Here is a 27363-nt window from a genome sequence, read left to right on the forward strand (position 1 = left end):
AGTACACAAGTGGCTCGTACATTTAGGTACTTACATTATAGAATAAAGGGGAGAGTGGTTTGCTTTTTCCTATATTTTCTAGGCAGATGCTAGTAAGCAGAAATCCTCCGAGAGCTGGCACGAGAACATTTTGGTTGAAATCTGAACAGTTTGTGCAGCACTGTGGCTACTGGGAGGCCCCTTCTTAACCTTGGTTGACATTGAAGAATTCCTTCCTTCTTTCCTTTCCTTCCTTCCCTCCTTTCCCTTCCTTCCCTCCCTAGGGTCACAAGGAGCAGCATACAACCACACTCGGAATAATAGTTGAGATGTCAATTAGGTAGACTTCGGGGGGTTTTGTTGGGGAACCCCCCCCCACTTTACTTAATACAGATCGCGGCGGCATTGTGGGGGGTTTGGGGGGTTGTAACCGCCCTCATTATACTGGAAACTTAACTGTTTCCCTGTGTTTTAGGGAAAAAGTGAAGTTTTCAGTAAAATGCGGGGGTTATAACCCCCCAACCCCCCCCCCACAACGTGGCACGATCTGTATAAAGGGGGGGTTTCCCCCACCCCCCGTCAGAGCCCTTTAAAACAGTCATTTTCTTCGGCGCGCACCTCCACATTGCGCTCAGTTGTCTGCGCGCGCTTTTGACCTGACACCTAATGCAAGAGATGATGGAGAATTGTTTGTGTTCTGGTCTGTTAGGATTTGCAGGCACACCAGGCTACCTCTCTCCAGAAGTGCTAAGGAAGGATCCATATGGGAAGCCTGTGGATCTATGGGCTTGTGGTAAGCGCCTCTTTTATTTTACGGATTGAGATACAGGATAATGCATGAGAGAGAAGGAAGCAGAAGGGGAAAGGCCATGTGTGATCCGACAACTGCTACCTGTGAACTCTCAGGCTGTGAAGCAGAGCAGAGCTAAAATCCATAAGACTTGAATCTTGGCCCAGAATTCTGAAATGTAATATCATTAAAATGAGACATGGGGGCAAGGAGTTAATTTTGTAACTTGTTTCAAAAGGGAAGAGATGCCCATTCTTTCCCTTTGAATACGATTCTGCAGAAACGACGCTCACACAATTAAACCTGCTGTTTTCATGAAAAAGTGCCTGTGTTCATTAGAAAAGCCAAAAGTATGCATTTAACTCCAAACTTGAACCCCTTTTCTGCCTCTGGAATCCTCTCTGCTTGTTGTAGGTGACAATATACCTAAAATGGCATTACATGCATAACCAGGACAATTTCAGAACAAGCCATTCCCCTGCATAAATCTCTGTTCCACAGTACATGCAAATGGCTTTTGAAACTGCATGTATTGCAAAGTTCACATTATATTTCTCAGTGCTTTTCTGTAACCAACCCTTTATTGGATCTTTCTTTCCGAGGCAATTTAAAATACTACCTGAACTCACCAGTAGGTGTCTCCTATCGGTACAGTACTCCCCCGAAATTCGCGGGGGTTCTGTTCCAGGAACCCCCTACGAATTTTGAAAAACCGCAAATGTGGTTTCGAGTCTGTAAAAAGGCAGGAGAGGGCAGCTGGGGTGCCGGCGGGTGCAGTAAATCATACCAGGTATGCTCCGGGGGGGAGGAAGAATCAGCTATGCAGAAGGCTGATTGTCTGACCAGGAGGAGAGGAGGAGGAGGAATCGGCAATGCAGAAGGCTGATTCGCGGACTCATTCCCTGTATTTTCTGACCGGAAGAGGCTTGAAATACTGCACCCTGAATTTTATCCTCCTTGTACTCATTGAGAAAGCTGTAGACTTAGGGCTCCTTTTACGAAGCCGTGTTGGCGGCTTTATCGCACGCACCTGTGTTGCGCATGCTAACCCCTGCACTAGCCGAAAAACTACCGCCTGCTCAAGAGGAGGCGGTAGCAGCTAGCGCGGCCGGCAAATTAGCATGCGCTATTACGCACTTTAAACCGCTAACGTGGCTTCGTAAAAGGAGCCCTTAGTGAGGGGTATAGGAGCACCTACAGCTTGCAGCTGTAGGACATTGAAAAATGTCATTTGGTGCAGATCTAGGTCTAAATGAACCCCTGAGAACAAGCCCTCTTTGTCACAGTAGGAGATATTGGCCATCTTAAATTGTGAGCTATACATAAGACTGGCGTGCACAGAGTAATTTCTGTAAAAAGTGCAAGCATTGCTTACACTTCTCTCTCCAGATTTGCAGGGGATAGGGGCAGAGCCGGACCGTGAATGGCGAAAAACCGCGAATATCCAGCTCTGACCCACCCCCTGCCTCCCTCCCGCCTTCCCGGCCTTACCTGGTGGTCTAGCGGGCTTTCGGGGCAGGAGCGATCTTCCTACGCTCCTGCCCCGTGCAGATCGCCATTAGGAAATGGCTGCTGTGAGTTCCCGTAGTCTCTCGAGACTACAACGGGAACTCCCTACAGCTATTTCCTAATGGCGATCTGCACGGGGCAGGAGCGTAGGAAGATCGCTCCTGCCCCGAAAGCCCGCTAAATCACCAGGTAAGGCCGGGATGCCAGGGGGAAGACTTAACGATGTTTTTTTTTTTCTTTTTTCCCCTCCCAAAAAATCTCGAATATGTGAAATCGCGATTACCGAAACCGCGAATGGGGAGGGGGAAGTGTATTTATTTGGATTTATATCCCGCCCTCCCCAGAGAGCTCAGAACAGGTTAGGGATGGACAAATATTCATCTGGTCATTGTTAAGCCTCAAATATCCAAGCATTTGCAGCAAGATAACAGTTTTGTGGTCGAGTACAATATTCAGCACTTAACCACATAAGTGCTGACTCTACCCCCTAGAGTGCCCACAAATTAGATCGTTTTGGCAGACCATGGTTAAGTGTTGCTGAACATCCATGCTTAGCCTTGTATAAGCAATTTAAACATTCAGGAGCCTCTCTTGGCCATTTAAATTGCTTTGATTGTCTTTTACAAAGGTGCACTAAGCTTTTTAGCGCGCTGAATATTAGAGCGTGCTAAACGCTAACGCGTCCCTGTTATCCTATGGATGCGTCAGCGCATGCTAGATCTGCGCTAAAACATTTAGCGCGCCTTTCTAAAAGAGGGCCTAAGTCTTTAGGCCCTATAGGCTACGAATTAATGCATGGCTGAAATAATGCAATAAGCGGTCATGGCCCACTCACAAGATGCTGAAAGATTGCCTCAGCGTATCTTTGATGCCATGGCCTCCTTTGACTATACTCACAGGGACTCGGCAGTTTCTCTTTCTGTGCATTTGGTAAGATTTTGTCTCTCTCATCCTGGCTAGGAGTCATCCTCTACATTTTACTTGTTGGATATCCCCCTTTCTGGGATGAGGACCAGCACCGGCTCTATCAACAAATCAAAGCTGGTGCTTATGATGTAAGTGGAAGTCTTTAGTTCCTGTTCATCTTATTCTCTGCCTTACCACCATATCGCACAGCTTCTTTATTTCAGAGTAGAGAATGACACGGTGACAAAATTCATCACCGTTCCCGTCCCCGCGGATAACCGCGGGAAACCATCATCATGTCATTCTTTTTCTTTTTTTTTTTAATTCTTTATTCATTTTCAAAAATATATTAAGTGTTAAATATATTCATTCATATTAACAATAAATACATCACTTACAAACAATCATTGATATATTTCATAAATTCTTATCCCTTCCCCATCCCTCCCTCCCATATATTCCATTATCATATAAAACATATAATAATAAACTTCCCCCCCTCCCTATACCTTAAGTTGATAAATATAAGGGAAACAAATTCAAATTAATCTTTACAATACTTTGTCAATGGTTTCCACACATCCTGAAACTTCTTAAAATATCCCCGTTGTAATGCAATAAACCTTTCCATTTTATAGATATGGCATAAAGAATTCCACCAGAAGTTGTAATTTAATCGCCTCCAATCCTTCCAGTTATATGTAATTTGCTGAATGGCAACACCAGTCATTATAAGTAGTAATTTATTTTTATTCGCAGAAATCTGACTCTTTGCTCTCATTTCCATACCAAATATCACAGTATCATAGGATAATGCCACTGGGTTATCTAATAAATTATTAATTTAGTCCCAAATTGATTTCCAAAAATTCATAATACATGGGCAATGAAACAATAAATGATCTAAAGTTCCTACTTCTAGATGACAATGCCAACATCTATTAGACAAAGAACTATCTAATTCTTTAAGGAGAGAGGGAAGAATCAGAACATGAATGGCCACAACCACTGACCCGCAAGCTTTGCTTTGAAGAATGCTGGTGTAGAAGGACCGAGGTTGAAACAGACACTACAGAATGACAGTCTCTGGTATCCAGAGCAGATATTGTGATGTCATAATGCCTCATTCCAAAAGTGCCTAAGAGCCAATCACATCAGTGATGTCACAATGGCTTCATTATCCTTGGCTCACATAAGAATCAGAGTATGAATGGGCCCAGCTTTGCTCTGAAGAATGCTGGTGTAGAAGGACCGAGGTTGAAATAGACACTAGAAAATGACATGAATTTTGTCACCGTGTCATTCTCTATTTCAGAGCTTTCATCCTTCAAGGCAGACTTTCTTCTTTGCAAACACCTCACAAGTTTCAGTTTTTACACCTTTTCTCCATCAAATTATCTACCCATTCACTAAGGCCTTCTTTGTTCACTGGTATGACTGCTCATAGGCAGTGGAACACTGTTGGGGGTTTTTGTTGTTTTTTTTAGGGGGGGGGAAATCTCCACCCTAGCCCTAGCAGGATCCTTTGGCACAACGACTCCCCCACCTATCTTCCCCGATCGCTGTAATTTTACATCTTCGGGAAGCCGCCACACAGCACCAACGAGAAGGCCTGCCCCGGAAGTTTTCATTCTACAATGACGCTGTGTGGCGGCTGTCCGCAAATTTTAAAATTACAGCAGTTGGGAGGAGGTGGGGGAGAAGAGCCGTAACTTACTCTTTTAACCACCAGTTTTTTAGGAGGCCTTGGTCCCTGTGATCTCCCCCGTTCCGATGCCTATCTGATTGCTGTTCAGCGTTTATGCCTATCAAAGTACCCTTTTTCTGTGTTGCATCCAACCGGTGCTCACACTCTCTGTTAGGCAGCAGCTCATGAGGCTGGAAGAAGTAGGGTTACCAGACGTCCGGATGTCCTTTTCGAGGACATGTCCGAGGGTCCGGATGGCTTTTCTAAACCTGGCACTTTGTCCGGGTTTTGAAAAGCTTCCTCTGAATCACTGGCAGGAAGAAATCTGCGCAGGCAAAGATTTCCTCCTGCCCGAGAGCAGACAGTGGCCCCCTGGGATTAGGGTGGGATTGGGGCAGGACTGAGGCAAAATGGAGCGGAGATAGATGGAACTGGGTGGGCCTGGGGGGCAGGTCTAGGGATCCAGATTTTATTAAAGTAAAAAAAAAAAAAAAAAAAATCTGGTACCCCTAGGAAGAGGCTCTAGGTACAGGGCCTTGCATATCAGCAGTCTCCTTCCTCCTGTGAGACCGGGGTCTCTCTGTAAGTTACTGTAAGCATAATTCTCCCTTCTCCAGTTCATGTTACCATTTGGCTTCTACCATTTGGCGGTCCAGAGGAGGGCGACGAAAATGATAGGAGGCTTGCGCCAGAAGACGTATGAGGAGAGACTGGAAGCCCTGAATATGTATACCCTAGAGGAAAGGAGAGACAGGGGAGATATGATTCAGACGTTCAAATACTTGAAGGGTATTAACGTAGAACAAAATCTTTTCCAGAGAAAGGAAAATGGTAAAACCAGAGGACATAATTTGAGGTTGAGGGGGTGGTAGATTCAGGGGCAATGTTAGGAAATTCTACTTTACGGAGAGGGTGGTGGATGCCTGGAATGTGCTCCCGAGAGAGGTGGTGGAGAGCTAAAACTGTGACTGAGTTCAAAGAAGCGTGGGATGAACACAGAAGATTTAGAATCAGAAAATAATATTAAAGATTGAACTAGGCCAGTACTGGGCAGACTTGCACGGTCTGTGTCTGTAAATGGTCGTTTTGTGGAGGAGGGCTTCAATGGTTGGGAGGGTGTAGATGGGCTGGAGTAAGTCTTAACAGAGATTTCGGCAGTTGGAACCCAAGCACAGTACCGGGTAAAGCTTTGGATTCTCGCCCAGAAATAGCTAAGAAGAAAAAAAAAATAAAAAATTTAAATTGAATCAGGTTGGGCAGACTGGATGGACCATTCGGGTCTTTATCTGCCGTCATCTACTATGTTACTATGTTACTATGCTGCCCAAGGATGAGAGGATATTGCATCCTGCCATGTGCCACCCCCTCAAACTCTGCCACTTTTATGCAGACCGCATCCAGAAACAGGTGGCTGCCAGGAGAAATGCTGCCATACTGTGTTCTAGTAGCCATATTGGTCCCGGAGCAAAATATGCCAGTGTTCTTTTTTTGCATTTTAGAGTTAGAGTTCTATATGCCAGAGACTACAATGTATAACCCACCACAAGAAAGATGCCAGTGCTGTTAAGAGCATAAGAATTGCCATACTGGAACAGACTGCAGGTCCATCAAGCCCAGTATCCTGTCTCCAACAGTGGCCAACGCAGGTCCTAAGTACATAGCTAGATCCCAAGTAGTAAGTAAAACATATTTTATGCTGCTTATCCTAGGAATAAGCAGTGGATTTTCCCCAAGCCATCTAAATAATGATCTATGGACTTCTCTTTTAGGAAATTATCCAAACCTTTTTTAAACCCTGCTAAGCTAACTGATTTCACCACATTCTCCAGCAACAAATTCCAGAGTTTAATTACACATTGTGTTAAATATGCATATTTTTGATATTATTTCTCAGTAATCTTATTATTAAGTTTCAATTTGCTGATTTTGAGTCTGCCTCCTTTATTTTATTCCCCCTTCCCCCCCCCCCCCCCCTCCATTATGCAGCAATACTTTGCCTGGCTCTCTGCTGATATTCAGTGGGAAATGGCTATCTCCAGCTAAATATTCAGTTTGTTGGATTGGCCGGTGAACGGCTATGTCATGCAACATAGCCATTCACTGCCAGTGTTTAACAGCTGGCTGGCTAAGGCAGGTAGCTAGATCAGTGTGTCACAATCTTTTCGAAGCCGCAGCACACTAAACCCGGGGCCGTGCCTGGAGGGCCTCCGGATGTGCACGGATGACAACGCAATGATATCACGCGCATATGTGACATCATCATGTCAATGTCTGCACATGCACGGAGACCCTCCAGATGGGGCCCTGAGTTTGCTAACCCTGGCGAGGACAAGAGGTGCCGGCACTGGATGACTGCCTACAGGACGTGCCTCTCACCAGGAGAGGCACGTCATGTAGGTAGTCAGCTGGCTCCAGTGCCCCTCTTCCTCACCGGAGTTTTGCCGCACATCCTGAATCTTGCCTTGGCACACAGTTTGCGATACGCTGGGTAAGATAGACCCCGCTAAAATGCAGGTCTATCCTTCGTAGTTCTGCCTTAGCTAGCCAGACGCTGAATATTGGCTTGGTCAGTTAAGTTTGAGGCAGTGGACTTTGACCTGGATATTCAATATTTGGTGGCTGGATATGGTCCTGTCATTGAATATGTGGGATTACCACAGACCGCACAAGGTAACTGGGCTGCCTCCTGAGGTCTGAATTACACGGGGCCAAATTTTTCCCCGTCCCCGTGAGAACTCATTCTCCCATCCCATCCCCATGAGTTTTTTTCCTGTCCCTGCCTCATTCCTGTAAGCTCCGTCTTCATCTGCACAAGCCTCAAACACTTTAAAATCCTAAATAGCAATATTCTGGAGCTCAGATTGTGATGTCATAATGCCTCATTCCACCAATGCCTAAGCTCCGTCTTCATCTGCACCACCCTCAAACACTTTAAAATCATAAGTAGCAACATTCTAGAGCTCAGATTGTGATGTCATAAAGCCTCATTCCACCAATGCCTAAGCTCTGTCCTCATCTGCACCACCCTCAAACACTTTAAAATCATAAGTAGCAACATTCTAGAGCTCATACTGTGATGTCATAATGCCTCATTCCACCAATGCCTAAGCTCTGTCCTCATCTGCACCACCCTCAAACATTTTAAAATCATAAGTATCAACATTCTAGAGCTCAGATTGTGATGTCATAATGCCTCATTTCACCAATGCCTAAGCTCCGTCCTCATCTGCACAAGCCTCAAACACTTGAAAATCATAAGTGTTCGAGGCTTGGACCAGGGACAGGGACAAAACTCATGGGAACGGGACAGGGCTCATAATCTCCCACCACCCCATCAGATCATCCAATCCCCCTCAAATCACAGCACTCCTGATCCCCATCTTTGAACACCACTCCAGATATCCCTCCAAGCTCTTCTCTGATGCTATGGCCCTATAATATATTCTAACCTAACCTCCCTCCCCCCCACAGACTTACCAGCCACTCCTGGGACTCACCCAGGGGTTCTCTATGGTAGTGTAGTAGAACAGGGCAGGAATGGTCCCCTCCGCTCCCACTATGCCTGGCTCCAGATATCAAAATGGCTGCTCTGAACCTTAGTGGCAGTCTCATGGTACAATTGCTGGGGTGGGGTGGGGGGTGTCAACCTTCCTTTTAAGGCTTGGAAAGTTGAACCCTAGTGATATTGCTACAAGATGATTGCTAGAGGTCAGTGCCACAATTTGCCATCTAGAGCCAGACAGGATACGAGTGAAGGGGACTGTTCCTGCCCCATTCCACTACATCATGAGGGAGGATTTCCAGGCGAGTTTTGGAGGTAGCTGGAAGGTCCTGGGGAGTTGGAAGATGTCAGGTTAGGGTATGGGCATAGATTCAGAGGAATGAACCTGGAAAAGGATGAAAGGGGGGGGTGCTCAAAGGGGAATTAATTGAAGGTACTCTGATTGGGGGGGGCTGGTGTAATCTGATTGGGGGTGATCAGGATTCAGTGCTGATGGTGTGTAGTGTTCAGTACTTCAATATCTCTGGTCTAAAATGCCCACATAGGTGTTGTAGTGTCAAACCTGACATGCCTATATGGTGGTGTGGTTACCATCGATGTTCAACATCAGCAGTTCGAAAATGTGTCCTACTGGATGCAACCACTGCTGGATCTTTCATGCCAACATGTATAATCAAAAGGGATCTACATTGCCAGACTATTTTACAAAATATTTGCAAAATTGTAGAAATATTGAATTGGACCTCTCAGTTCCGGTTTGTGGTACGGAGGGCTATGTACGTTAATGCCCACAGTTTGGGCAATAAGATTCTGGAATTAGAGACGGAAATGAGGAACGCCGACCTAGATGTGGTGGCGATATCCGAGACTTGGTTCACGGATTCCCATGGGTGGGATATGGCTATACTGGGATACAACTTACTTCGGCGGAACAGAGAGGGCAAAATGGGAGGAGGGGTAGCACTATACACTAAAGAGGACATCAAAGTTACCAAAATTGCAGATGTCAAGTACACGGGGAATCCTTCTGGGTGAATTTGGCTAGGGGGAAGGACAAATGCCTATATCTTGGTGTAGTATACAGACCTCCAAGACAACAGGAGGACATGGATATAGAATTAGTCAAAGACATTGAGAATATCACTTTGCCTGGAGACACAGTATTGTTAGGAGACTTCAATATGCCTGATGTGGATAGGAACAAACTTTCTCCTGCATCCAGCGGCAGCAGGAAGCTATTAACCTCTATAAAGGGAGTGAGACTCAGACAAATGGTATTAGAGCCCACTAGGGATCGGACGATACTAGACCTAATACTCACCAACGGAGAAAGTGTCACAGAGGTCTCGGTAGGCGATACGTTGGCCTCCAGTGACCACAACATGATATGGTTCAACCTCAGGAAAGGTTTCACTATGTCAAGCACATCAACCAAGGTCCTCAACTTTAAGGGCACAAACTTCGAAAGCATGGGAGATTTCGTCCGTCGGGCACTGCAAAACCATGCCAAAACAGATAATGTAGAGGTAATGTGGTCAACTCTGAAAGCAACCTTATATGAAGCAACCAACCGCTACGTCAAATCAGTAAGTAAACGGCATAGAAACAACAGACCGCAGTGGTTCTCTGAGGAGATCTCAGACCTCATAAAAAAGAAGAAAAGAGCGTTCATCCTCTACAAACTATCAGGGAAGCGAGAATCCAAGGAAGACTATCTGGCCAAGTCAAAAGCGGCAAAACGGCAGTCAGGGAGGCTAAACTCCGAATGGAGGAGAACCTTGCAAAGAACATCAAGAAGGGTGATAAATCTTTCCTCCGGTATATTAGTGACAGAAAAAAAAACACAGATGGGATAGTACGCCTTAGGAAACCCGATGGGAACTATGTAGAATCGGACTCTGACAAAGCCAAACTTTTAAATGAATACTTCTGCTCGGTCTTCACTTGCGAGGCGCCGGGATCCGGCCCTCAGCTGCCGACGAGGGAAAACTCGGAAGACCAGTTTCAAAATTTCGAGTTTACGCCCAGCAGTGTCTACGAGGAGCTATCAAGACTCAAGGTGAACAAAGCTATGGGACCGGACAAACTACACCCCAGGGTGCTCAGGGAGTTGAGTGACGTCCTGGCGGAATCGTTATCCGTACTCTTCAATCTTTCCCTAAATACAGGAAGAGTCCCGTTGGATTGGAAAATGGCTAACGTCATTCCACTCCACAAAAAGGGATGTAGGACGGAGGCTGAGAATTATAGACCGGTGAGTCTCACATCGATAGTGAGTAAACTTATGGAAACACTAATCAAACGCCAATTGGATACGATCCTGAACGAGGAGAATCTACGAGATTCCCATCAACATGGTTTTATGAAGGGAAGGTCCTGCCAATCAAATCTGATCAGCTTCTTTGACTGGGTAACAAGAAAGCTGGATATAGGGGAGTCCCTGGACGTCGTGTACTTGGACTTCAGCAAAGCGTTTGATAGCGTCCCACACCGCAGGTTATTGAGCAAGATGGGTTCGATGGGACTGGGTGTAACATTAACCGCATGAGTTAGAGACTGGCTTAGAGGTAGACTTCAGAGGGTAGTGGTAAACGGTACCCTATCCGATATGACAGAGGTGATCAGCGGAGTGCCGCAGGGCTCGGACTTGGGCCCCATCCTATTTAACATCTTCGTAAGAAACTTGGCTGAGGGACTTCGAGGTAAAATTACATTATTCGCCGATAATGCCAAACTATGCAACAAAGTAGTCAACCACACAACAGATGAAAGCACAGTGCCCGACAAAAGCTGAATGCCCGACAGTATGACGCAGGACCTACTCCTGCTGGAACATTGGTCAAAGACTTGGCAACTAAGTTTCAATGCCAAAAAATGCAAGGTCATGCACCTTGGCGGCAAAAATCCATGCAGGACTTACACCCTAAATGGTGAGATCCTAGCAAGGACTGTAGCAGAACGTGACTTGGGGGTGATTATTAGCGAAGACATGAAGACTGCCAATCAAGTGGAGAAAGCTTCATCCAGGGCCAGACAAATCATGGGCTGTATCCATAGAAGTTTCTTCAGCTGTAAGCCCGAGGTCATAATCCCGTTGTACAGATCCATGGTGAGACCCCATCTGGAATACTGTGTACAATTCTGGAGGCCGCATTATCAAAAAGATGTGCAGAGAGTTGAGTCGGTTCAGCGAATGGCCACCAGGATGGTCTCAGGACTCAAGGAACTCCCGTATGAGGAACGACTGGGTAAGTTGCAGCTGTACTCACTCGAGGAACGCAGAGAGAGGGGAGACATGATCGAGACGTTCAAATATGTCACGGGCCGTATCGAAGTGGAAGAGGATCTCTTTTTCCTTAAAGGACCCACGGCAACAAGAGGGCATCCGTTGAAAATCAGGGGTGGGAAATTTCATGGCGACACCAGAAAATATTTCTTCACCGAAAGGGTGGTTAATCGCTGGAATAATCTTCCACAACAGGTAATTGAGGCCAGCAGCGTGCCAGATTTTAAGAAAATATGGGATTGGCATGTGGGATCTCTTCATGGATGTAGTTAGGGGGTGGGTCATTAGTGTGGGCAGACTAGATGGGCCGTGGCCCTTTTCTGCCGTCATTTTCTATGTTTCTATGATCATTAGTACGTAGTGTGTTGGACTACTGCAATATTGTATATCTGGCAGGTCAACAGAAACATTTTCATACATTGCGCTTAATTCAGAATACAGTAATGCGTTCAATTTTTTAAAAATCAGATCATGTGACACCATACTTTCAATGATTGCACTGGCTCCCTCTAGAGGCCAAAGTGCTATTGAAGTTTGACTCTTTTTTTTGTTTTTTTTTTCATACAGTTTTGCATAGTTTAGTACCAAGTTATTGGATTGACCAGTTTTTATCCACTACATCAAGTCATTCTTTGTGCAACCCCTAATTTTTTGCTTATCCTTCTAAACCAAACCTTGGATTCATCACCAAAACAGGAGCTCGACTCGGTTAACAGTAATTAAGAATAAAAATGCATAAAAAAGGAATAAAAAAGAAAAAAGACAGAATAAAAAATCTTAAGAACTAATAAGAATGATTTCCAAAATAATTTGCAAATGGAGATGTTTTCAGTTTTGCTAAATAGTTGGAAAGAGCCTGGACCCCTTATAGTAAATGGCAATCCATCCCAAATTTCAGTCAATTTAAAGGAGAAAGATTGGCTCAATTTACCAACAGCTTTAATTCCCCTGAATGAGGGAAATGAGAGTTTAAATCTTTGGGTACTTTTCGCAGGACAGAATCTCTGAACATTCCAAAATAGAGGAACAAGAGGCACAAAAAACCCAAACAAGATCTTAAAGACAATGCATGCACATTTGAAGTGAATCCTAAAAGATTTGTAGGTCGACTGCTTTCCTATCTGGCTGCCAGCTGGGATTCTGAGTTTTGACCTTTAGAGCTTCTTTTATGAAGCCGCGTTAGCGGCTTTATTGCACGCACATTTTTAGCGTGTGCTAACCCCCGCGCTAGCCAAAAAACTACCGCCTGCTCAAGAGGAGGTGGTAGCGGCTAGCACGTCCGGCAAATTAGCGCACGCTATTACGTGCGTTAAACCACTAACAAGGCTTCGTAAAAGGAGCCCTTAGTCTTGGCTTCATCATCTTATATGTATTTTAGAAAGCTACTAAAAACTTAGCTGTATTCTAAATTTATCGTAGATTGATTTTGAGCTGTCAAGATATGTTAACTGATGTGTGTTATTCACTGGACTGTACAATTTTTATTTTTTTGTGAACTGCATTGAACCGAAAGGTATATAAATAAACTTTTATGTTATGTTACGAGTATGTTATAGTGTGCATCTTTTCTAAAATGTCCCTTTCTAAAATCATCTAAAAATAGGTCTTTTCTTTCCCTATTAATCTTGTTGCCCTATTATAAAATAACACCCTATTTGTCCTTCAGTTCCCTTCTCCTGAGTGGGATACTGTCACTCCAGAGGCAAAAGATCTCATTAACAAGATGCTAACCATTAACCCATCCAAGAGGATCACGGCAGCAGAAGCTCTGAAGCATCCCTGGATATCGGTAAGCTCATTTTTCCCTTCTAGGAAGGCTGAGCAGTAGAGTGCAGAACATTGGATGTGTGCATTGTTCCTCTCTAGCCATTTATGAGGACAGTCAGTGGTTTTTGCTGGAAGCTGTGACACTAATTGATCAAAAGGCTTCCTGATACCTTCTACTAGATCAGTGAAGTGAGATAAAAAATAATTTCGTAGAGTTGCTAAAAAAAAAAGATATTGAAAAGCAGTTTGGCTTGCTGTGGTTGTGGCATATCTCTTCCTTCCAATGGCATTCACTCACAAGACCGATGATATTCATTCAGATAGTGTTTGAGAAGGCACAGTAGAAGTGAACCTGGTCTGATCCAAGTGTGTCTCACTCACTGTGAAGAACTTATTTAGACCTAGTCTCTGAACTGGAGCCATCTCATTGGCCCTACTTTTACCAGAGAATGCAACAAGTAACATTTTTATTTGTAATTGGCTAAGAAGAAGCAACATACGACTATTAGATAACACTTTTTTAAATCTTTAATTAGTATAGGCTCAACTTGCTATCCTTCAAAGCATGTATAATACCATTCATTTTAATACAGCTCTGATTCAAGGTAAAAAGTGAACACTATGGTCCATATTTTACAAGCTCTGTTTTTGTTTTGAATATCTGAAAACTGTTATTTACATTACATTAGTGATTTCTATTCCGCCGTTACCTTGCGGTTCAAGGCGGATTACAAAAAGGATCTATCTGGCCATTTCCAGAGGAATTATAGAATAGTTAGAGAGTAGTCAACTTGGTTCATAGAGATGAGGTGGTTCTTGTGGAATTAGGTTGTTTTAGAGAGTGGGGAGGCGTTAGATTGGTTAGGTTGATACCCAAATCTGGATTTTATAAAACTGCAATATGGATATCTAAAACTGCAGTATATGCTTATGACTAGGGGGTATGGTTTGGACAATGTTTTGGGTGGGGCTAAAGAGGAACCAAAGTATGGCTTTCCAACTCTAAATTTCAGAAGGGGATGAGACATCTTTGTCCAAAAAAATGGATGCTGTTATTTAGACCTGGTACTTGGCACATCCAAGTTACAGCAACTTTCCACTGGATAATTAAGGCATGTCACTTCATAAGAACATAAGAACAGCCTTACTGGGTCAGACCAATGGTCCATCAAGCACAGTAGCCCGTTCTCATGGTGGCCAATCCAGGTCCCTAGTATCTGGCCGAAACCCAAGGAGTAGCAACATTCCATGCTACCACTACAGGGCAAGCAGTGGCTTCCCCCATGTCTTTCTCAATAACAGACTATGGACTTTTCCTCCAGGAACCTGTCCAAACCTTTCTTATAACCAGCTATGCTATCCGCTTTTACCACATCTTCTGGCAATGCGTTCCAGAGCTTAACTATTCTCTGAGTGAAAAAAAATTTCCTCCTATTGGTTTTAAAAGTATTTCCCTGTAACTTCATCGAGTGTCCCCTAGTCTTTGTACTTTTTGTACCCGTTCTATCCCACTCAGGATTTTGTAGACTTCAATCACATCTCCACTTAGCCATCTCTTGTGGTTGCTGTCCCTCTTCTTCCCCCAAATGTGAAACTGGTAAAGGATATTAAACTCTGTGACAGCTTCAGGAACTATGGACGTTCATAATTCTAAAATCATTATTAAATCAATTTCTTAATAGATTTCCCCATGGAGTGGAGAAACAGCGTAATGGTTAGTGCAGTGGGTCGAGAACCAAGAGACTCTGGTTCACAGCCCACTTTAGCTCTTACCGATATATTATTTGTTTTAATTGCGAGACCGTTCAGGGACAGAAAATTACCTTCTGTACCTGAATGTATAAGAAACCTGAAACGTGAAGGTTATTAGCAGTGTACTTTTAGGTACAGTAGGTATTTTTCTGTTCCTAGAAGGTTCATAATCTAAAAAAATAGAATCGCAAAGAGCTGAAATGGGATTTAAATTGGTACCCTTGATTTTTAGCTTGTTGATTTAACCATTAGGGTACTCTTCTGCACTACATGGATGTATATGTATCTAGTCTATAACATGGATGTACCTATGCTATCACAATGACGTCTATATCCCTTATTTTGCCCTGTTCATAATTTAGACATTTCAGGTTGTAGTGGCTTATCGAGAGTAGGAGATGCCCGGGGCGGTGACCTCTCTGTCTCCTCACACTTTCCCCCCCCCCCCCCCATGCCACACTCGTGCCCTCCCTTTCCTCTGTTCCTCTTTAAATCTTCGCCAGCGCAAGCAGATTCTCTGACCTGCTGCTCGCACCGGTGTTGGCTTTCCCTCTGATGTCACTTCCTGGCACGGGACCAGGAAATGATTTCAGAGGGGAGCCAGGCCAAAGAAGTTGCTTGTGCTGGCGAAGATTTAAAGAGTTACAGAAGGGAGGGAGAGAGTATGGCGTTGGGGAGTGGAAAGGTGCAGGCGCCCAAACCAAGACGGCTCCCAGGGAAGTCTACCCCCCCCCCCTTACTATGCCACCACATGCTGGGTATCACCAGCACATGAGTATCCATTTCTCATGTAGTACTTTAGAACAAGCTGTACTTCAGCAGATCCTGATCTCAAATACTAGCATAACCAGGGATGTGCCAATCTGGACATCCTTATTCTGAGCTGGATGCCCTTTCTAAAATGCAATTTCACATCAAAGAAGAAGAAAAGGTTTTTGAAGGAAAAGTTTATCACCTTCATAACAGGAACTCGGTCCTGAAACAAATCCATCTGGACGTTCAGAACTGCAGCAACTGAGAATTCGGCCATCCTCTGCCTCCATCTTGTGGTAGCTTTTCCTCAAAATGGAAGAGGAAGACTGAATTCTTCAGTTAAGCCTCTCTGAGGGGTTTCAGAATGCTTGGTTTGACAACTTATGCTGGATTTTGACGGAAACCTTCTGTATCCTTATAGCTTTCTGCTGAATTATCTGTTTACCCTGCATGAAACGATAGCCCGTCGTATTTTTAAAATGTGTAAATTCAGTTTGGAGAGTAGAACTAAGCCTGTGATTTACCGTTAAACGTTTCTTTAAAAATTCTCTCTTTCCTTCTCTTTCAGCATCGGTCCACAGTGGCCTCCTGCATGCACAGACAGGAGACCGTAGATTGCTTGAAGAAGTTCAACGCCAGGAGGAAATTAAAGGTAACTTGGGGAGGAATCTCTGTCTGCTGTTTGAGAAGAAATGGTGCTTGTTTTATTTTTAAAGGGGTCCTTTTGCTAAGGCGCACTAGTGCGTCTTAGCGCACGCTAAAAATGAGCAAGTGCTAAGTGCTAACGCATCCATAGGATATAATGGATGTGTTGGCACGCATTAGCATTTAGCGCGCGCTAAGACGCACTAGCGCACCTTAGTATAAGGATCCCAAAGTGTTACCATACTGGGATAGCCTGAAGGTCCATCAAGCCTGGTATCCTGTTTGCAAAAGTGGTCCGTAAAAATTCTTCAGACTTTCAATGATGAAAATTATTTTGGGGTTGTCAAACCTGATTACAGATGACAGGTGAGACGCCATTGTAGAATGATTGTGTAGCATCTACACATGTAAATAGCATATGCAAATTCAAATATCAGTTTCGCAATGCCGTTATCTGCATGTCTAGATGCAGCAAGAAGTATAGATTCCAAGAGGGCATGTTCTAAGTGTGGTTTGGTCAGTCTACAAACTATACATGCATCTTTGATTTTACATAGGAACACGTATATTTTTTTTAAATTTTCCCATCAGCTCGTTTCAGCCAGGATTATGATGAGGGGATTGGGGAGAAGGGGCAATTTTGCCTAACCCTCTAATTTTTAGAATGCCCTAGAAAATGGAGGTTCAGCCAGCCAGCAGTGGCCAGCGATTTTTTTAAGAAACTGACTGTTAGAGGCTGAATTTGATTTGGATATTCAATGCTGGACCTAATCCAGGCACCGACACAGAATATATGGGCCCTCTCCGGCTACCAGAAGTTATCGAGGTGCTGGCTGATAATCAGCACCAGTGCCTGGATAACTAACCAAGCAAGTTAGGCCAGCAATCTCTAGGTACTGGTATTGAATATTGGTGGGGTCCAGCTAACTGCTGGGTCTGGTCAGACTCTGCTCCCGGATCACCCTGGCTGGTTAACCAATTGATCCAGGCAGGAGCCTCCCTTGGTGGTTCAATTTTTTTCAAATTTGACCCTTTAGAAAATGATCTTTAGATATTTAGTAAGCCCAGATTCACTAACCTGCCCGATCCAGGTAGGTCCGATGAAAGAAAAATATGCAGATGGGGGCGATCGGAGGAATGCCCCCATCTGCCTGCATGGACCGCTATTGTGCGATCCGTGCATGCGTAGACCATCTGTAGATGCCCGTCGGAGCCACAATCTTTTTTTTTTTTACTTTTTACTGTACCTCTGGGCCGGCTTTTTTATTTCTCTTTTGCCCGTGGTTTTAACCCGCTAGAAGCCCGCGGGTTAAAACCACAGGCTAGCACTGCGGGGCAGGCAGATCGGGGCAGCGGGAGGCAGATGGGGACAACGGGAGGCAAATTGGGGGCAGCGGGAGGCAGATCGGGGGCAGCGGGAGATCGGGGCTGACAGGGCAGAGAGCAGGGCGGCAGAAGCCAGGGCAGCCGGAAAGGGCTTGAGCGACTGGTCCCCAGCAATCGCTTCTTTTGTGATCAGCCAGCCCAGTCAGTGTGCCTGAAAAATGTTGGTGAATCGCTGCCTTGCTAAATTTGCATGCCATTTTCCTAATTTGCATGCGTGGATCAGATCGGGTGCGGCCAGAAGGTTAGTGAATCGGGTCTGGGTCGTAAAGGGGGCACAAACCGATCGGTACACAATCGGTTTGCTTAGTGAATCTAGCCCTTAGTTCCTCAGGGGTCCTTTTGGTAAGGTGGGCTAACCAATTTAGCACACGCTAAAGGCTAAGGCACCCGTAGAATATAATGGATGCCTTGGCATTTAGCGCGCGCTAAATCAGTTAACACACCTTAATAAAAGGATCTCTTAATTAGCTACTCTTATATGTGAAATTTTGTAGAATAAAGCATTTATAGACGAGGTGCCGGTACTTACGTGCGCAGGTAGCCAAAATCACCACCTGCACATATAAGCGCCTGTGCTTACACTAAACGGTGCCACTCTTTCTACAAATGCATTACGCTAAAATGCTTGATCCTGCTTCACATTTAGAAAAATACATGCGTGTTTGCCTGCTGCCCTTTAAGTATTTTACAAAAGGGTCTGCATTCAGTGGTCCTCTTGTAAAGTAGACAGGAAATTGTGAATGTCACTTCGACACCTTATGCATCCTAATCAGGCTTGTGGACTAGTTTTGACATTGTAATCTAATATAATAAAATCCTAAGCGCGCATGCGCACTCCCACCTGCGTGTTCCGTTTTCCGTGCACTGTAGGGCCCCGCAGGTAGGAGTGCGCATGTGCGCTTAGGCGGAGGCTGTCGGCCGCAGGCTGCAGCAGCAGTCGGCGGCTGTCGGCAGAGGCCAGGGAGTACGCATGCACGCTTAGGCGGAGGCTGTTGGCCATGGAGGCTCTTGGCGGCTGCAGGCCGCGACGTCTGTCAGTGGAGGCTAGACGCAAGGTAAGGGGTGCTGCTGGACAGGGGAACAGACGGGGGGGGGGGGGGAGAAAAAGGAAGGGAGGCCTACTGCTGGACAGGGGGGACAGGAAAGAAGTGCTGCTGGACAGGGGGGAGATTAAAAAAAAAAGGGAGAAGGGCTGCTGCTGGATAAGGGGAACAGTGAAGGGGTGGTGATGGACACAGGGAAGGTAAAAGGAAGGGAGAATGGGTGGACAGCCGAGGAAAAAGAAAGACAGAAAGAAAGACAGAAATACAGAAAGCGGCTAAGGAGAGAGAGAGAGAAAGAAATAAAAACAGACACACACATTATATTCTAGTACCCGTTAATGTAACGGGCTATAAGACTAGTGTGACATAATAGGGCAAATTCTACAAGAAGCGCCCAAAAGTTAGGCACCTAATTAGCCACCGTTCAGTGCGATTCAAGTAAAATTGGGTGCTGTTTAGTGAATTGCGCTATACGGCACCTATTTTGAAGGCGCCCAAGAAATAGGCCAGCTCTAGGCACAACTAAAAAGTTAGGCGCCCAAACGAGCGCTTAAGCACGCTTAAGAGCAGCGATTCTGCAACAAGGCGTCTAACGCGTAGCCACGCCCACGCCCAACGTGCATAGCGCCTATTTTTTTTGAAGGCCGCCTACATTTTTAGAGGCGCCTTGTTACAGAATCGCGCTTTCGTGATAGGCGCCTAGGTTTCAATCCGTGCTGATTAAAAAGTTTAATTGAGCTCGTTCTTCAATTTAGATAGGCGCCTATCTAGCTGGGCGCCTCCGAAATAGGTGCCTAACATTAGGCGCTGGTTTAGAATTTGGGCCAATGTGCCACACCTTGTATTGTCATTTAAACATTTTAACTGCTGTAATTGTCTATTGCCATGATTTGACTCATTCTTGCTGTACATCACCTTGAGTGAATTTCTTCAAAAAGGCGGTAAATAAATCCTTAGAAATAAATATTCCGACACTCTAGCTTTGACATTGTCATGAACAGTTGCCTGACGATAATATAATACCTCTAGCACTGTGATATTTTTTTGTCTCACCTTAATTTAGGGGGCTATTCTTACCACGATGCTGGCTACCCGCAATTTCTCAGGTAGGTATTCCCATATACTTGGTCCTGGCAAATTTCACTCCACACCTACCCCTTTTTAAAAAAAAAAAATTTAGGATTCCAAATCCTGATAGGCACCGCCCCCTTCGACAGTGTCACACCTTGCTCTGATGTCATAAAACAGTCTTGTTCCAGAGGTTCTCAGAAGGTGTTCTGATCCTTCTTGTGTATGGCTTTAAGCAGTCAGCTTCTAGCTTTGGTAGCCCTGGGCCAGTCCACTAGTGTGCTGGTAGAACAACGTCCATCCTTCCTCAGGACGGTTAACGGTGTTGCGATCTGCTTCCTACTCCACAAGAAAGACTCCTTGCCAGTTCGATGGACATCGTGCATGCCTCAATAGGTACAAGCTCTCCATCACGGTACAATGTCACCTTCCATTATTTGGAGCAATCTGAAGAAACCAGTCATGTGATGACACTATTACGAGAGTTATGCTTGCCTAGCACATCAGGTTTAGATGCTTTTTTGCATGAGGTAGCAGGTCATGTAATTCCAGTTACCGGCAATGGATTTACCCAGATTAATAGACCTATCTGAAAATTGCTCTTCAGTGCATGGCTAGAAATATGTACTAGCTTCCACAGCACAATACTTTTAACTGAGTTAGAAAGAGGTATTCCTGGGGGTGCATGTTTAGGTTAGGGAGCTGCATGCACTCTTGTCCCCCAGTTGATTGACTTCACACATAGTAGGTGTAGAGTATACAGGTGGTGAAGGCTCAGGTGCTAATTTTCATAAAGGAAATAACATGGATCAGTTACCTTCAAAACTGGCTGCATTGTACACAAAGGGTCATTTTCTAACAGAGCTCTTAGTTAGGGGCAGTGCATAGGCGTATGTTTTGCATGAAATGTATAAAGGCAATGTACTGTATATGCCTATAAGCTTTTGTAAAATAGTATCCCAGAAAACTAACACACACCCTTTGCAAAGTGCCCATCATGAGAGGTGGTATAGCCAATCTCAATAAGCATGTTTTGGTAAGAATCAGCACTTATACATCTATTTTATAAGATACAGGCGTAAGTGGTGAACTCATCCTCACCCTGGGCATTCTCCACTCCCTGGGAATACCTATACTTAGGCCCTCTTTTACAAAGGTGCGCTAAGCATTTTAGCGCATGCTAAATCAATGCATGCGCTAACCACTAATGCGTCCACAGGATAGCATGCACGCGTTAGCGATTAGCGTGCGCTAATATTTATCACACGCTAAAACGCATAGCGCACCTTAGTAAAAGAAAGGGTTATATTGCAAAAACGTAGACACTATGAGGGAAAGTCTATAACCCATGCTCACAAATGGGTGCCAGAAAAGATCGGCGCTAAATGCGATTCCACAGAAAGCTGGGTGCACTTTATAGAATTGCGCCGTGCACTAATTCCCATGCCCTGCCGAAACCCGGTGTAAAATGCTGGGGCCCAATTAGGGTACCCTGACCCCGTATTCTATAAATACACATACAACTTTTTGGAATGCCCCCGACACACCCAAGCCCCCTTTGGCCACACCCCCTTTCCAGATACATGATTTGGAAGTTAGCTGCCCTGCCTTCTAGAATAGTGCCCAGCCAGATGCACATGCAAATTATAACGGATGCTATTTAACGTCAATAATGGGTTGCCTAGTCTCCAGTTATTGATGGTTCGGAGCAACTCATTTGCACATGCATCTCAGAAACGCTTGCAAATTTGAGTGTGCAAATCTGAGCACCATATGCTCAGGGATATGGTGCCATTCTGTAACTGGGTGCCTCCTTGTAGGAACCTCAGTGCTTTAAAGTATAGGGAGCATGTGTTCTTGCTAACATCTACATGATCACACTTAAAGGCATGTTTTCGGCCAGGTACAGATACACTGGCTACCTGTTGAAGCCAGGGGGTCATCTTTAAAATTTGGACTATTATGTTATAAGGTACTAATTTGGTCTCACGCTAAATTATCTGATTGATCATTTCTTATTTGCTATTCCAAAACGCTCCCAACGATTTCTGACATATTTTGTTTTTCCTTCCGTAAGAACTGTCAATATAAAAGATGTTTTGACAGATTATTTCCCTTTCAAGCAGCAGTTAGGGACAAAGAGCTTAGCCAGTTAATAGTTAATGCTACCTCATATCAGCACTTTAGAAAAACTCTGAAAGCATCTGTATTCAATAAATTTCTATAGGAGAAAGTCTGTACTACCATTTGATAACTTTATAATTTGTATTTCCTGAATATGTCCAACAATCAAAGCAGTACTCTATTCAACATCTGGCGCTCCCTAACCTCCAAAAGAGACCCCACCTTGCTCCCCTCCTCTCCCTCAGCCGATGTTCTAGCAAAATTCTTCAACGATAAGGTTTCTTCCTTGAGATGCTCTTTCCCTCCTTCAGTCTCTTACAACTCCCTAGTGCCCACCGATTCCACTCCCACCCTAATGGTCTCCAACCCTATCCCAGCTGACAGATCCTGGACCACCTTTGAGTGCGTATCTGAATCCCTGGTTCTCAATCTCTGCCTCAAACTGAAATCCTGTAATTGCTCCTTGGACCCATTCCCCTCCTACCTATACGAGAACATTCCCACCCAGGTTATTTCTTCTATCACCATTCTCATAAACTCTGCCCTTCAGTCGGGCCATTTCTCCCCAGAAATGGGTCATATCGCCTTGACCCCACTACTGAAAAAATCTGACCTTGACCCTTCCATACCATCCAGCTATCGCCCAATTGCAAATATCCCTCTCCTAACCAAGATGCTAGAGTCCATCATTTCTTCCCAACTCTCATCATACTTAGAGAGATTCTCTATTCTTTTACCCTATCAATATGGCTTTCATCCTAACTTCAGCACCGAATCCCTACTGTCTTCCCTGATTTCAAGGGTTCAACAACTTCACTCTCGAAACAAGTTCGCCGTCCTCCTACAATTTGACCTTTCCGCTGCTTTCGACGTTGTTCACCATGATATTCTTGTTTACCAACTCTCTGAGATAGGTATCAACTCCACAGTCCTAGGTTGGTTCTCTAAATTCCTCCGCTCTCGTTCTTACATTGTTAACATGAATGGCACCTCATCCTCCCCCTGGAAACCGAATTGTGGAGTCCCGCAAGGCTCTCCACTATCCCCTATCCTTTTCAACATCTATGTGTCCTCCCTAAAACTCCTCCACCTATCCCCCCTAGAAACAATTTACACTTATGCAGACGACATCCTCGTCCTCCTTGAGACCGATTCGAACCTCACCGACCTGTCTAAGAACATATCCTCTTGTATAATGAACCTACAATCCTGGGCCCACACTGTGCAAATTAAATTGAATGAGTCCAAAACAAGACTTCTTTGGCTCGGTCCAAAACTAGATCACCTACCCACCTCCATCCCACTACCCTCTGGCTCCTCTCTGCAGCTTGAGTTCTCGAGCAAGGTCTTGGGCATCATCATTGATTCCACATTGTCCTTCAATGACCACCTCCAATCCTTGGTAAAAAAAATGCTTTTTCAGCCTTCACATGCTGAGGAAAGTTAGATCCTGCTTCCATCAAAAACATTTTACCCTCCTTGTCCAATCCATCATCCTCTCCAGATTAGACTATTGCAACTCTATCTACTTAAGCCTAACTAAGAAAAACCTCCACAGACTCCAACGGATTCAGAATGCCGCGGCCAAGCTCATCTTTGCTAAAAGTAAATTTGACCATGTCTCCCCGCTCCTGGCCAAGCTCCACTGGCTTCCGATAATCGCAGGGTCCACTATAAATGCGCCTGTTTAACTTTCAAAATCCTATATGGTATCCTCCCTCTTTCTTGGAATTCCTCAAACCCTAATACCACCAGATCCTCCCACAAATTAAAACTATCCTTCCCCTCGCTAAAAGGCATTTCCCACACAGGAAAGCTAGGGACCTCCCTCCACTTCAAAATCACTGAGCTCTGGAACAACCTTACTTCCCCTCTTCGGAACTTGAGCTCTCTCCAAGTTTTCCGCAAACATCTGAAAACCTGGCTTTTCTCAAAAAATGTAAGTCTCCCTCCAACTTAGGAATCAAGGAAACTCTTATATCTTGGCATCCCAAGTCCTCTAAATTTTCTTCACACTTCTACCTCTAACCCTCTGTTGTAGTTCCTTCCTATTTCTCCTACTGTAAACCGCGTCGAGCTCTACGAACGTGGAGATGATGCGGTATACAAACCGAAGGATTAGATTAGATTAGATATGTCCCAGCCTCTTAGAATTGTAAACCGCAGAGAACGGAAAGGTTTTGCAGTATACAAATAAAGATGGTAAAACCAGAGGACATAATTTGAGGTTGAGGGGTGGTAGATTCAGGGGCAATGTTAGGAAATTCTACTTTACGGAGAGGGTGGTGGATGCCTGGAATGCGCTCCCGAGAGAGGTGGTGGAGAGTAAAACTGTGACTGAGTTCAAAGAAGCGTGGGATGAACACAGAAGATTTAGAATCAGAAAATAATATTAAAGATTGAACTAGGCCAGTTACTGGGCAGACTTGTACGGTCTGCGTCTATGTATGGCCGTTTGGAGGAGGATGGGCAGGGGAGGGCTTCAATGGCTGGGAGGGTGTAGATGGGCTGGAGTAAGTCTTAACAGAGATTTCGGCAGTTGGAACCCAAGCACAGTACCGGGTAAAGCTTTGGATTCTCGCCCAGAAATAGCTAAGAAGAAAAAAAAAAAAAATTTAAATTGAATCAGGTGGGGCAGACTGGATGGACCATTCGGGTCTTTATCTGCCGTCATCTACTATGTTACTATGTTACTAGACCTACTTTTAAAGAATAGGCTTAAACCAGGGACCTTAAATAAAGTTTCTAGAAGGCACCCTGTTATACAATTACCCTTCATAAGCATAATTTTCGAGCCCGATTTTAACAAGCAATTATTAACATGAATTACAACCAATTAAGGGTTCAAAATGTCCATTTCAAGCCTATTTTGTAAAGAAAAGTAGGTGCTTTCTTTTTTTTAAACAATGCTATCGTAAGTGGGCAAAAATGTGTCTTAATTTAAGGTGTGATCACTTACCGCTAGTGTAAATGGCCCTGCCTACTTTTTGCAAGAATGCATGTCAATTATATTATTCTATAATTTTCAAGTTTGTACCACAATGATTTGCCCGTGTGCACACTCACTGTGAAAGTAGATGCCATGCAAATGGGGCATGCACTTTTACACTGGTATTTTATGAGGTTATTAACAAACATATGTTGCTACTTAAGCACATGAATGACTAAAAAACCCCAACATTTATACACATTGGTTAGTTCTATAAAGTGGGGCCTAGAGGAAGGCACCACTTGCGCGCATCAAAGGCGTCAAAGAGTGGTAGATAGGCACCTCGATGCACTAGGTGCCCTTCTGTAAGGTAGAGGCCAAGTGAATTAGTGTTCAACTAAAAGGGTTATGTACACATAAGTTACATACATAGTTTATAGCACTGTATCTCAAACTGTGTGGCAAGGCGAGATTCCAGGTGTGCCACGAGATGCCGGCGAGGAAGAGAGTCGCCGGTGCTGGCATCCTGCCTACAGGATGTGCCTGTAGGCAGTCAGCTGGCGCCTCTCCTCCTCTCTCACTCCCCCCACTGGTGTAGTAATAGCAAGCTCTGGGCCCCTTAGCACATGTACAGACGTTGATGTGATGATGTCACACATGCGCGTGACATCATTGTGTCAACATTTGTGCCCTCCAGGGCCCCCGACTCTTATAGCAAAGAGGCCCAGGCCTCTATCTTTCTGCTGTTAGGGGACTGATTCTAAAAACAGTGTCCCAAATGTAGGTGACGGTAGGCATTCTACCATTGTCTAATGGACCAATCTGAATGCACGTAAAAAAAAAAAACGGGTGGGGCAAAGGATGACTACAAAGTAGGTGTCATTTGTGCATATATGGAGATGTCTAGTTTTGCCTACAGATGCCCAAGGCTGAGTAGGCATGGTTTATTCCAGAAGTGTTCTTAGGTGTACCTAGGCTTGCTTAGGCACTTCTCGTAGGTGCAAGTCAGACATCTTAAAGGTAGGCCTGTATTTAAGGCGACCGTAGAAGAAAATAGACGTGATTCTGGACACGGACACGCTGTAGGCTCCCATTTTGCAGGTGCTTACTGTGGCAGGCGCCATTTCCAGAATCGGGCCCGTAGTGCTCCCTCTTTCAGAAAGATCATGCACTATTGACAGCACACCAAAACCCCCCCAAAATGTCTTGGTTGGTTTTTTCTGCTCACTTTTGTTTTCCAGTGGCATGAAGCAACCCAGGAAACATTCACATATCCTATGTCATTTCAAAGTAATCCGTGCCCCTAAATACTAATGTTTCTATAACAGGGATAGCGTTTTCCCCCCTAATTCTAGAAAAAGCGCCAAAAATTGTGTATACAATTTAATTGAATAATTAGCTAATTAGCGACGATAACTGGCACTTTAACAAGCCTTATTGGCATTAATTAGAATCAATTAAGGGTTATGTGCATAAATTGAGGCCTGGGATCCATGCCTAAATTTAATGCATGAGTCAAAAAAGGGGAGTGGAAATGGGCGGGTTACGGGTGGATCGGGGGCATTCCTTTAAACTACGCGTGTAATTATAGAATAAGGGCTTCTGTACCTAAATTTAGGTGCGTCATTTTCGCTGGTGCAAATGGCCGCACATAAATTCAGTCACGTTTCCCTGGAGTAAGCGTAAGCGCTATCCTATAAACCGCACCTAACATTAAGCACGATTTATAGAACAACGCTTTTTTTTTTTCCCAGTGCTGCTTTTATATGTGCGATATATAGGATCAAGTCCTTTGCATTGATTTTCCAGATTTTTTTTTTTTTTAAATTTGAAAAGTCAGTGATATATAAATACTTTTACTTGGGCATTATTCCTTGATACAGCCCTAGCGAAGCGTAGATCCATGCTGGAGCCACGTTTAGCTATATGCTAAAAAAAGCTAAGTTATTAAGCTAATTTATTTGTAAATATGAAGGCATAAAATACAAGTAACATAAAATATATTGAAATGATCATCATTAGGATGGAGGTTGGTCTGGATCGATACAGACTTGCTCCAATACAGATGTAGCCGCTGAGAATCTTCCTTCCATCCTTCTACTAAATATAAGAATTGAGGATTCGTCAGGAGGATGAACAATAAATATATATGAGGAGATGTTCTAAAGATATACGATTGATACTCTTGAGAGCAATAAGTTTTTGATATACAGTCAAACCTTGTTTGACGAGTAACC

At 44.4% G+C, this 27363-nt stretch overlaps 1 protein-coding gene across 2 annotated transcripts in view; it reads left to right on the plus strand.

Moving 5' to 3' along the window:
* Positions 1 to 27363, plus strand: part of CAMK2A (calcium/calmodulin dependent protein kinase II alpha) — a 220790-nt gene that overhangs the window by 150886 nt on the left and 42541 nt on the right. For both annotated transcript variants that reach the window (XM_033927288.1, XM_033927289.1), the window contains exons 8-12: positions 689 to 772; positions 3239 to 3333; positions 13326 to 13448; positions 16500 to 16583; positions 20069 to 20111. In XM_033927288.1, coding sequence (XP_033783179.1) covers positions 689 to 772; positions 3239 to 3333; positions 13326 to 13448; positions 16500 to 16583; positions 20069 to 20111 — 429 coding nt within the window. The remainder of the gene's footprint in view (positions 1 to 688; positions 773 to 3238; positions 3334 to 13325; positions 13449 to 16499; positions 16584 to 20068; positions 20112 to 27363) is intronic.

The sequence above is a fragment of the Geotrypetes seraphini genome, chromosome 18, assembly GCF_902459505.1.
Source record: "Geotrypetes seraphini chromosome 18, aGeoSer1.1, whole genome shotgun sequence".
Classification (NCBI taxonomy): domain Eukaryota; kingdom Metazoa; phylum Chordata; class Amphibia; order Gymnophiona; family Dermophiidae; genus Geotrypetes; species Geotrypetes seraphini.